Here is a 13175-nt window from a genome sequence, read left to right as displayed (position 1 = left end):
TCTAGAACAGCAAGTATTTTTCTACAAAACAGAAGCCTTTGGCCTACCAGAGCCACCAAACATGCCCAAATGCAGCAGCATAAGCTTCCCACTGTACCACAGCTAATGAGTATAGGACAGATGGTAGCAGTATGGCAAACCGAGCAACATGCCCTGCATTTCCCAGCTTGAATTTTGAACCACATACTCTGATCAGCTTACTAGAAACATCACGTTTGCGTAGCCAAGTGATATGACACAGTGCACAGACAGCATTGATGGTGACAGTGAAAACTGTGGTCTAGTTTAATCTCACAGGAGTAAAACAACCTTTTTATATCTGTGCCTTTTGATTCATTATGAGTTTCAATAGTGCATAGGATAACAATCCAATTCCTTCAATTTGGGAGAGGACAGATGAGAATCGAGTTATAAAAAAGAGGTTGCCAGAAAGGTTTTAAGTCCACGCTGCCAAGTGCTTCAAAAATTCAAATAAAACCAGCCCATCTTTTCTGTCAATTTCAGACTATTTTGTCATGTTGATGCTGAGAGCTCAGCGCTAAAAAGCTCAGTAGAAAAAGAAGCTCATTTTATTTTTACTGTGTCTCAGACACTAAGACTAAAACACCTCAAATTGACATTTGATTGTCACTAAATCAAAACCTGTTTTAAAAAAATGCATTCTTAGAGGAAGAAATAAGCATAAACTGAAATAAAAGAAATGACTGAGTAACAAAAACTTCACTGTCTACACTGTCAAATAACGAACTTTGAATTCCCTTCCTATGTTGTTGCCAAAATTTCAAGGCCTGGTGCAGCAGGTTTGCACGCCTAACCACACTCAAAGTGAACCCCCTTTATTAGAGCTCTTTCTCAAGGCTGCCCCCAGATCTCCGTGTGCCTGAGCATGAAACAAATATTTCCACCGATATTGCCATGGCACACTGTTGTGTAATTTGAGTAATCTAAGGAACCTTGCTCTGAAAATCATAAAAATAAAACCTAAAACCCAAAGGACAGAAAGAGTAACAATCTATAAATTATGCAGGGAGAGAAATGAAAGTTAACAAGTACAATCAAGAGGAAGTGTGAAAAAGGAAACCAGGTGATTATCCAAGCATTTGAAATTAAGAGAATTGGCATGGAAGTTATAATGCCAAAATAATATCTGCCTTGCTGTTTCTGCAGAGACTTCCAATATTGTCATACTGTTGGCAATAGAATTCCACCAGGTTACAACGTGCACACCTTTCTGCAAGATCACCACCTCACAGAACAGATGAAAAAATGAATGAAATCCTGCTGTAAAGGTGACAAGACACCAAAGGCACATTTATTCAGACTCCACATGCATTGTATCAAGTAACATAAGCACTGCTGTAAGCCACTAGAATATCTGAAAGTATTTAAAACCATTTAAAGCTTGGACACCCAGTTCATTAATTTTAGGTGCATACACTTTATGGACAAATGCTAATGCAGCAACTGGCATATGAAAATGCACAGCTCAAAAATATAGCTGTATTCCTAGAGGTGTGCTGAGAAGCTTTTGAATTAAGCTTCTGAAAGTAGTTTAAATAAACGCATAGGGAAATCTAACCAATACATAGAAATCTAACCAAAATGATCCAGGATCTTCAAAGTCCTAAAATATGAATCGTTCCAACAGAACTACCCTGAATTCAGGATGCACAGCAAAAGTCAGGATGTAGAAAAATGTTATCAGGTGACAATTTCAGTGTCTCTTCCTGTCATATTTTTACAACTCTCCAAATATTCAGAAAATACTACAATGTTGGACTTCAACAATTTTGCACATTATTTCATGGTTTTAAGCGGGCCAGCTCAGGAACCTGAAGGTACTTCCCTAGTAAGAGCCCAGCTATAATAATTAGTCCACTCCATAGGAACTAACATGCATTTTAGTATCAGGTCTGCTCACAGAGAAAAATAATAAATTATTATGAATTTGTTGTCACACAATACTGAGAAGAAAGACTGGAATTATTACAGCCTCAGAAGCGTTAATCACGATTATAAAAATAAAGACGATTCCTTGCTTTTCCTGCCTTCATTTCACATAACACATGTTAAACATCTGTATCAAGCATAACATCTTAAAGCTATTGAGGATGAGGATGTCAAGAAAACAATAGTGAATCTGTTGCCAGGAATTCTGATTCCGTGTAGTCACATGTATTCAAATCCTAAGTACCCACATGAGAATAATTTTACATTCCCCTGCTCCACCTTTAACTATTTCAATTGTGACTGCATGCCTGAAGCAGATCACGGAAACTCAACAGGCATTGAATATAATAATGTCAGTTGATATTCTTCTAAAAGTTTTTATTCTTTTATTCTAAAAGAATAAAAAGAATCTCACATTAATTGAAGACTTGATAACATATCTGTTTAAGAAGTGACTTTAATCTTAAATAAAAGCTTTTCTATACACGTTTTACTGGTGCAAATTGCTAGAAACACAAGAATTCTTTCCCAGAATGAACAGCCTCACAAGAAAGCAAGCTTCTGAAAACTAGGAAACTTGAGCAGTAAAGACACCAAAAGCCACAGAGAAAGTTCCGGTAAGTGTTTGGCAGTTCTGGCTCTCAGCTGAGCCCCAGATCAGTAGAGAAATGCACACATGCTCTCACTTCCCCAGGAATATTTGATCAAATAAAATAAACAAAGAAGGCTTGCATTTTTCATGCCAAGCTCAATAAAAACACTTGTGGCTATTACACGCACCCGTATTCTATTTCCTATGATAAAGCACAGCCAATATGAAGTGCCATAAAAGACAGTTCTAAGAAATATTTCAGAAACACTGAAACTTGGGGTTCTTTCTTGGAGAAAATGTCTTGACAGTCTCAACAAACAAGACGTCTTATCAACCAAGATAAACAATGTAAAATACAAACAAATTCCTTGAAGATCAGAGACACGATCGCAGCATTTCATGGTATGACCTTATATCTACGAGATGTCAGTCTTAATCTGAAAGTGCTAAGTTATCAATTTAGATTTGCAAATTTCAGAATACATAATCCCACACATTTCTGGTCTAGCTTTTTTTTTTTTTTTTCTCCCCTGCTTCCAAGGGAAAAAAAAAAAAAAAAACAAAACAGCCAAACATTACTAATCATTAAATAAAGAAGTCTTCACATGTTACAGAGGAACACATTTCTCTACCATGCCCTACTCCTACATCATCCACCCTTCCTAAGCTTAAGTTTGTGAATGTTTGTTGTCTGTCTATTGTACACAAGTGCCAAGCAAGTTTAATTAAACATGTATGTTGCACATTTAAGAGAACCAGGATAACTTTGCGAGTATGTTCTCCCAAGAATTTGCTATAGGAAATTTACACTCCTTCCACGATGTAAGTGTAATTTCACAGCATCTACCACATGGCAGGTTCAAAACAAAAGCCAGTCTCCCCGTTTTACCCTAAAGCAAGCCCTCACTTAAGAGATTTTCAGACCTTGTATTCCATGTTACCAGAATTTCAGCCAACGACTGAATGAATGAGTGATTTATTTTAAATAATTTTGAGGCAGCAGATTCTACCTAGTGTACTGTCAAAAAATATTATTTTTGTACTGGAGTATATTATCTATACTATGTGACATATCTCTACCTTTGCTATCAGTATTTGCAGGCAACAGGAAAAACCTCAGCTAGTAAATCAAATTAAGCTGATGGGAAATTCTACTTCAAGACAAAAGGGCACTTGGAGTTGATTTGTACAATAATGGAGAAGATATTCGCTTTTTGTTTTCAGACTCTGATCCTACAAGTAAAACCTGATCTTTCCAAGTTGTGTACACTGTCTTGCTCTACACTGTCACCAGCAAGCCCTGCTGTAGCTTCCCATTCATTTTCAGAGCAGTGATTTCTGAGGGCTGCAACTGGAAAATAGTTGGGAGGAGGTGGCTAAGGGCTACAAATTGTGGCCCATCATATTAGTGTACTACAGAAGTATACAGAAAAGACTGTTTGGGCCAACTGCTTTCATAACATGTTAGAACAGGCACATGCAGTATCCTTCTGTTAGACAATAACTAATTTTTACGCAAAGCCAAATATTTAAATCTTCTATCATGATGTCAAGACAATTAGTACTAGCACAGCCTACAGCCTCATGTGTATGTGACTCTAGGTCATGCTGCGTTCATAACTGTAGTAACTGCACTGCTACACAATTCATGCTAAGAGCATGTTTTGACATGATAACATTTAGTTTCATGCAAATGTAAGCCTTGCAGTTGATTCGTTCTGGCCCCTTGGGAGATGTGAACTCCAGCTTTAGCCTACTTCACCTCACATTCAGGCACCCTTTGGCCACTAAGAATTTACAATTAACACTACATCAGGCCCCTACAGTGAGGACGCTCTTCTACAGTTTTTTAACAGAACTTGTGATTACCTTGTGAGACCTACCTGTCAGAGTAAATCTGTCTAAAACTTTCCAATAGATTTAAAAATTCCTGGGTGACAAGAGAGGCACTAATAAATGCATAGCAGAACTACATAAGGCTTTTGGTTTCCATAAGAAACTACACTGCACAGGTTTCAACTTCAAACAGTTTTTCATGCCTAAAAAGCTGCCTGTAAAAAGAATAGGTATAGTCATTCACAACAACCCAGTGCCTTACAAATTTTAAGATAACAACAATAGAATCTCTGCTCCTCATTCTCAGAAAAAAATGTTATTTTTCTATTCATTCTACGACAGTTGAACTGAAGTTGATCTGACATTTTTGATCAAGGGCAATCAATGAGATGTCTACCAAATAAAACAGTAAGTATCTTCTCTTTAATCATATACTATACCTTTCAGGCAGTGTAAATACCGAAAACATACAACAGCTGAAGTTCTACAGATGCATACACTGAACATTGAGTTAAATACAGTACAAACGCAACAAGGCTGCTATTGAAGTCAGAGGAAAAACTGATTATGGCCAAGAGTATCTGCCTGAATTGAACACACTATAAAAGATTCCACTTACAAGTTCTTCCAGCACAGATTTAGACTCTCTTTTGCTAAGCTTCCATATGATAGAACATCACCTTTGTTCTTTCATCACTAATTCTACTAACTGTGCACACACATGCTGCTCTCACGGGAAACAGTGCTCAGGATTTGTGTGTGTAATAACTGTAGGAACATGAACTAAGAAACTCAGCTGTTGTGGCATGCAATGTTTTCTTTTCACTTCAGCACTTGGTTTTGATAGTAAACAACAGTACTGCAGAAGTTAACATCAAAAATTTTCTTCTGCTGCTGCTTCCAGAGCAGCTTAAGTTCTTGCCAGTCTCTCCAAGTGCAATGTATATAAATAAGTAATTGGATTGTACTTAAGAACCATCATAATCAGCAACACTTGCTATCTGCTCAACATTCCCCACTCAGTGAAGCACTAAGGATGTATTACAGGGCTACAAGAATCTGAACTTTAGTATTTGTTTATAGTGGTCGTGGCAAGAATCCAAAGGTATTCATGTTAATTTACAACACATTTAGGTAAATGATCTGGCTTTGAAGACAGCCAATTCTGTAAAGGCCTCTTGTAGATCCCAATCTGTTTCTTATTTCCTTTGCCCACCCCACCAACTTTTTAAACTATACTTCATGGTTGTGAAAGGTGACAGAAAGAACGACTGGGTATGGAAGTAGTTTACTCCTATGACATGCAAAGCATATGTGGACAATACCAAAGCAAACTGGACATGCTTCTTTGCATAGTCTGGATGTTCACAATTCAGAAAATAAACTCAGAATAATCCCATTTGCAGACACATTTTTAGTCATGGATCTGGAAGAAAAGCAATTACTCCTTTACCTCTCTTTCATGATGGTCAAGACCTTCCTCAGGATTTCTAAGATTGAGGACGTGCACCTCTTGTGGTAGGCCTGTTGTGCCTCGGCTTGCACAGCCAGACAAGACTGTGAAACTCTCCAATAGGGCGTGGACTGGGTGCGAACTGTTAACAGGAGATAGCACACACTCACTCCTTGGCACAGGACCTGCAGGGGAAGAGACAGATGCATATCATTTAGAAAAAAAAGCAATTCATTGATTCTATCTGTCAAATAATAAAGTCCCTTCTGGTCACAAAACCAATGGGAACACAAACAGAGATGCCATGTTTATTATCCACATTATGAACAAATTTTAATTTAGCATGTTCTCCTGAATACGCTAAATTCTTAATTTATTTCTCTCTCTGAAAGTCTAAATTTAAAATACATTATTTAAAAAAAATTGAAAAAAAAATTAAAATTGAAGATAGCGTTGTCATTATCAGAAAGGAAATTAAGGAAGGAAAAAAAAAAAAAAAAAAAAAAGGATGACAAAAATACCCTGAAGGAGAAAAAGAACAGTTAGGGTGGTTAGGAGGAATTGGTTAGTCTTAGATATGAATTATTTGCTTATGTCAAACACTGTTATCTCCAAACACTGAAAAACGCAACTATGTATATACAATAATGAAAAAGTTAATCTCTAGTATAATGTAATTCCAGCAGGAAGGATTTGGGCAAGTTGCATATGTTGCTTTTGAAGCACTGCTGATTTATGGTGAACATCATTCAAATACACTGGACAAAACAGAAGTTTATCACATGATAAAATGAAATGTTTGTTTACTGAGTCTATTTTGCGTCTGACAGCAATTATCTACACTGATAACAGATATCCAGTCCAAAACAGTGCACGCCCTTTTAAATAATTATCAGAGCATGATGCAGTGCTGCATCTCATATAGTACGTGAGACAGTGTGATGTGATACAACAAGATAGAGCAAAAGCTGAAACATACGGAGAAGTTTATATTTGAACTATATCTCAGGAAACTAAAGCAAGACAAATATTTATGAAAAGCAGCCTTGCTTTTCCAAAATGGCTCAAACCCACCCCTGACAGTAACAGATACAGTATGTTTTGGATTCAGGAGGTCACAGGAGAACGCCAATTGACTTAACCCCTAATATGCACTAGAGTCAGCTAGATAAGAATTAGACAAACTAGTCAGTTCAAAAGCTGTACCATATAAAGGAGAACCACAAAGCAGAATTCTGATTTCTCTGGCTGGCATACAGCTACAATGAAAGTAAAATGTTTCTTTAAAAATATATATATTATTAATAATAGTAAAAAGTTAACAGTGAAAGAAAGTGCTTAAATGATCAAATAGCAGAGTTCTTTCTGTTTTTGTGAAATCTACATCCAGCAATCTAGCTAGCACTAGAGATCATTTGACCTGGGTGCACACGTTTAGTTATATTAGGACTGACTTACACTTTGCTGGTTAAAAAGACAGTTCACTCAACATACAGTTAGCAATTGGCCATTTAAAGTCAAAGCCCATCTTAAAACAGACATTTTATAGAAAAAAACAAGGCCACTGAGAACGGTGATACTTCCGCAGCGCCTTGGGTTATGCATGTCTTGTCCTGCAGAAGGGGTTGCTCCTGAGACCTGAGACCCACTACGTATCCTGCCAGCTCCCAAAGAACGGGAGCAGTTATTGAAGGCAGTGCTGCAGGCATAAATTACACATGCCTGTGCTTGGGATGCAGAAGATAAACAAACTTCCTGCTCTCTGTATGAGGAGCTTGGTATTAGCACTGACTGGTTGTGTGGGGGATTGCAGGTTTGTCTTTTTACTCCTTTTTAAGAATATGCATGTAAGATGAAAGCAGTTCAAGCAATGACACTCAGTTTAAAAAATAAATAAATAATAAAAATAAACTGAGACTATTGTCCTTTGTAAAGTTGAAGAAACATTCAGAATTTGCAGTAAAAGTATTGCCAGCAGCAAGGGTTCATTTACCTGATGTACAAGTGCAGATCAATTAGCCCAACCACTGATGTGCAAGTCCTGCAGTAGAACAAGTTATTACACAATCTGCACATAAAAAGAATTTCTAAATAATGTGCATTTCTTGGGCTAGGGAACAAACTGAGAGCCAAGGAGCAGCCATTTGTTGAATTGCTTTTCTTGCAAACCAGAGTGGAGTTGACATTTGTAAAGATGCCTCTACCATAACAGAGAAAAAAAAAAATATATCAGGGAAAGAGAAAATTCACACAAATATAAGCACATGCCAAAAAGAAATAACAGCATGGGGGAGAGGTCCCAACAAAGTATGGGGCAAAATAGCCTCTATATAAAGGACAGAGAGATCAGAATCTCTGGCACAGGAATAAAAAGCTGTAAGACTTAGAACAGGATGGAAATGGAGCTGCTGACAAAAAATATACATTTAGCAAAGGTTCAGGAGAAAGAGCTAATACCTCCCCTCCTGGCACTTGATTGCCTCCTGACTACCTGTTTCCATGCAGTACACATACCAACCCTCCCCTCCAGCTGGTCTTTATTTGATACACATTGCCACACTAGAGGAAGTTATGTGTTTTTCCCCATCTCTGTAAGGCTCATCTACACGAAGGTGACAGTGACCAATAAGGGTATTAATTTAACACAGCCCTGAGCTTTCTATAATGTCCTCCCTGCCCTGGCACCCCCAGTCACGCTAGGCAAGAGCTCCGCATGGCAGGCTACTCACTTTGCAAAATGGAAACACTCACAGAAGGGAGTAGCAGTTCACATTCTGGAAAAGGACACGCAGCAGGGCTTATCTACACAATGACAGGCAGACGGAGGCATGCCCACACTGCCTGCTATCCATCCAATCTGGAGGTGGGCCAGAAATCCTGCAGAACGCATGTAACCCCGCTGGCAGCACACTCGAGCGGCATACCAGGCCTCACAGGGCTGGCTGCCATGGGTCCTCGGCCACACAAGTGTGGCCCCTTGACTCCTGCACACGAGTTGGCTCTGGGCCTGTCAGCACAGGGCAGGCCTGGATGCACAGCAGACAAGCTGCATGTCCAGCACTGTGAACTACCCACCATCACTGCAACAAAGTATCCACCCTATCTCCAGACCCCAAAACAATCTCCTGCCTTTCCTGTCCGTTCTCCTCCCTTCCCCTTTGCATCCTTGAGCAACTATGCTCCCAGTGCTGCCACTATGTGCACACATCAACGTTTTCTCTTTGATTCACTGCGACTTCTGTCAGCTCTGTACACCATTCCCTTAAATCAAAGCTCTTCTGAGCAGCTCAGTGTAAGAAACCAACATTTTTGGGAAAGAGACGGGACAAAGGAGAGTTATTTCTTCTGACAGAGTTGCTTTCAGTCCATTGTAGTTAGTGACTAAAATGCAGTCTCTGAAAGTCTCTGGAGATCAGAATGGCTACTGAAGGCTAGCTCCACTGTATTCCAACCACATACGCCAACAGATTACCCAAATACAGGAATGTATGATGGGGTAAGTAACAGAGGCTTACACTAGATGTTGCATTTTTGCCCAGTTTTGCATAGGTGTTTGTGTGGAAATGTCCTAGGTCCACACTCTTCCTAGGTGCTTCCGAGGAGCTCAAGACTCAGGAATATTCTCTTAAATGTGCTGGCAATTCCTCTGTACCACGAAGTCCACCAGCACTCAGTTTGTACATGCTATGAGACAGTTCTTTCCACCACATGCCCTCCGTTTATGTTTTATTTCAGTCTCTTCACATTAGACATGCCCCAGCACTGCTTGAGCTACCTGCTCACCACTCAATAACAACATCTCTTTCCAGCACTACCTACTCCACCTGCAGATCTTGTCTCATGCCACTCCAAGGCACTGTTACTCTAGCAGGAGCTCTCCTCCAAATTAACTGCTCTCTCTCTTCTTGTCTCCTCTCAGACTCCTCCCACTGATATTCCTTCCATCCTCCTGCCATACCACCTTCCTGTGGCTAAAAATCTACTTACTTCTAGGGAGTTTAAATACTACAGTGTGTATTTACAACTCTGAGAAGAAAAACTAACAAACAAAAACCAACAGAAAGCCCTTTCCATGACACCACTAATCCATTCGTTTATCATTTCTGCAATATCTGCTTGTCTCTGAAATCCAATACGAAACCGCATTTCTCCAGTTTGTGTGGCTGCAAGCCTTTAGGATTCACTTCTTATCCTCTGAGAATATAAATGTGTAATGTACAGTCATTGTTTGGCTTTTGTTTCACTATTACTGATTTGGACTATGTATTCATTCAATGAATGTATTCAGTTAGCAAATCCTGGCTCTTATAACAATTATATATTAATTGTTTAATGCCTGCAAAGTCTTTTGCAGAAGGAAAGCAGGTTAAGTAGTTTTATAAGAACTAATTACTGCAAATGTGCTTTACGATGGCAAATGTTAGTGAATTTAGAATTTTAAAGAACTGTTCAGTGCTTAATTATTTTCCACTTCCAATTAATAAGAAAATCCTTAAGGAAATTTTAATGCAGATCCGACCTTATTTGGTATGAACATCTGGAATGTATTCAATACAATTCCAGCATTCTTGTTTCCCATATCATCCATGCTACTAATGAGTAACATGTGTTCTAAGAAAGTAGCAGAAAAGGGAGTAAATATGACATAGGGGAGTACACAGTAAGTAGCAAAGTAGGATGATACAACCTAAGACTAGCTAAGAGCTATGATGGATTTTATTTGAATAATAAATACTAATGTACTTTCTGTTGTATTTCCACGGAGATTTCTATATTGTTGAAAAGTGTGATCAGCTCTTGAAAATTACATGAATCTCTGCTGTGGGTTCAAAACCACGTTAGCATGGTTCCCATACGTCATACAAGAGGACACAAGACACACCAATGGGATATAACACTCTACAGTAGAACAATAAATTTAACCTAATTAATTTTTGAATGTGGCAATGACACACATCTAGTCATTATAAATGAAGACAAAAAATCAAAATCCAGACTTGAGAAACACCAGGGATTTCTGTGCTGTCAGGTACAAAGCAATATAAATTACTGCAGATCTTGCTAGAATTCATCACTTTCACATTGAAAAGCAAGCCCTAGAGGAGGCTAGCTATCAGAGCAGTGATTTCAGTATGCCCAAATGCCATACTTCTGCAGAAGCTCTTTTGGAGAAGGTTAATTTAAGAGCTTTTCTAATATTATCTAGTCACAGTGACAACTGGGACAAAAAGGAAAGAAGAGACAGGATCCTCAAACCTAGTTTTGAGTGACAGCAAAGTTCTGAAAAACAAGAGGAGTAAAAGTCATTTTCTCCAGAACTGAAAAGCTTAAAATTCATTGCAGAGCACCTAAACAAGCTTAGTAATAACTTCTTCCTACAACTTTTACCACTCAGTTCTGAAAACCACACAAATGAAGAGCCACTATTCTATATGAAGTAATGTTAACACCTGTACATTCTTTTTCTCATAAAGGATTCTTCGCTAAGGTAGCATTGATACAAAAAAATACACAAGGATGGAGGCAAACAAGATCTACAAGTTATATTTAACTTGAACCACCCACACGCAACCTCACATCTTCTCTTGGGAGTCCAAGATCATTGTGTTTCCACACCATTAGATACAAGTAAGGGCTGAGGAACTACTAGAAAGACTCATCATTCATCTCAAAACTTTCCAGTAGAGCTAGGAAAACACATTGAAAAACAATTAATTGCTGGCAAGTTTAATAGAATCACAACACAAATACCAACAAGATTCCTTCCCAAAAAGTGAAATCTCTCTGAGGATCTACAGAATTGCTGGTCATGAAAATAGCCCCGTTTGCCACTATCTCATTTGCTAGATACCCAGAAAGCCTTAACATTCAGTGGCCCAAAGAGTTAATAAATAATAAATAAATAAAGATAGAGGCTTTTTTTTTTTTTTTTTTTTTTTTTTAACTGCTATATCTAGTATTGGCTTCTTGTCAGAAAAAAAAAGGCATTTTTGATGGTGGAACTAGTTTTGATTGAATTACTACAAGGACAAATGAAAAAGGTTTAAAATTACAAGGGAAAGGTTCATAGACAAATTGTGGCCATTTCTGAAAGAAAAAAATCAAAAGAAAAAAGAACTGCAAATGGGTTTGTAGAAGGTCTCAAAAACCTCAGGCTCCACATGTATCTATTTAAATCAGGGAGCTATAAAACTTGAACTGGGAAGAAAAGTATATCCTTAAGAAATATTCAATACAGATGGCAACATTTCGTTGTAGATGGAGTTAAAAATGTACAAACAATATTAAAAACATGTGCAGAAACAGAGGTTCCCCATTCCAAAGCTCAAAGCCTGCTAATCTTCAGTAACTCCATTTCATGCACTCTTGCTCTTTCCCTCTTCCTCCAAAGGAAAAGAAAACTATCTTCTGGAAGATAACATTCCAACTTAACACTGACTTCTAATGCAAAAGCTACATGAAATCAGGACTTTGCTCTATGTGTTCTTAACCCACAATTATTACTCTAGAATTAATTGCCATTTCATTATCACCAATTCTGTTCCAGACACATTCCGCATATGGGCCCAACATTTCAATATATCAACATACTGAATTTCTTTACCTGCAACGTATTTTGATCCTTTATTTTCTAGATATTTCTATTATGCATAACAAAGGCTATCTAGCATCTTCTGTCTGCCCATTCTGAGTCACTCAGATCTACAGATGACAGATCCCATACCATTTTGGGGTTGCAGTTATATTTGGTATACGCTCCAGCAGCTGTTTGCTTTTCTTTTACACCTCTCTAGAGAATGTAATGGAAAAATCTCCTTTCCTGTTGCTCCTAGGTACTGGTAAAATCATGAGGCTCATCTCCCTGTTGCAGCAGGGCTGACCAAGCCTCACTTGTTACATGCATGGATCTCACGTTTTTCCCCTGATGTAAAATTTCAAATTGCATCTTGCAAGCAATAAATACTTTCTTCTACTTTCAAACATAGGCACCTAACAACATTTTGTTCTTATAAGGATGTAAAATTAATGCACGTTAAATTGGAGAAGTTAACTATTTAATCAAACTCAACTTTTGTAGCAATGTACTGCTTCTACTTAAGAAAGTAGAATTGTACCTAAATACTTAAAGTATCCATTTTATGAAAAATGTAAATGACATTCAAATTTATAAAGCAAAACTCATTTTGATAATTGCACAAGCAAGGCAAGGGTAGCAGATGTCAATACATCAATATCTTGTTTACTAAATAAAACTCTAGGTGTCTAAATAAGACACATATTAAGCTAATTAAATAGAAAATGCAAAGATTGAAAAGTCTATTTGGATTAACATCTGCTGAGCAG

General features: G+C 37.9%; 1 protein-coding gene across 3 annotated transcripts in view; it reads right to left on the bottom strand.

Annotated features, from left to right (window-relative positions):
• Positions 1 to 13175, bottom strand: part of TGFBR3 (transforming growth factor beta receptor 3) — a 114727-nt gene that overhangs the window by 60561 nt on the left and 40991 nt on the right. For all 3 annotated transcript variants that reach the window (XM_085231330.1, XM_085231328.1, XM_085231329.1), the window contains exon 3: positions 5832 to 6016. In XM_085231330.1, the coding sequence (XP_085087456.1) occupies positions 5832 to 6016 (185 nt within the window). The remainder of the gene's footprint in view (positions 1 to 5831; positions 6017 to 13175) is intronic.

Source organism: Meleagris gallopavo, chromosome 10, assembly GCF_905368555.1.
Source record: "Meleagris gallopavo chromosome 10, MGAL_WU_HG_1.1, whole genome shotgun sequence".
NCBI classification, from domain to species: Eukaryota; Metazoa; Chordata; class Aves; order Galliformes; family Phasianidae; genus Meleagris; species Meleagris gallopavo.
Note: the sequence above shows the minus strand (reverse complement) of the source record. Positions and strands in the feature narration are given on the sequence as shown.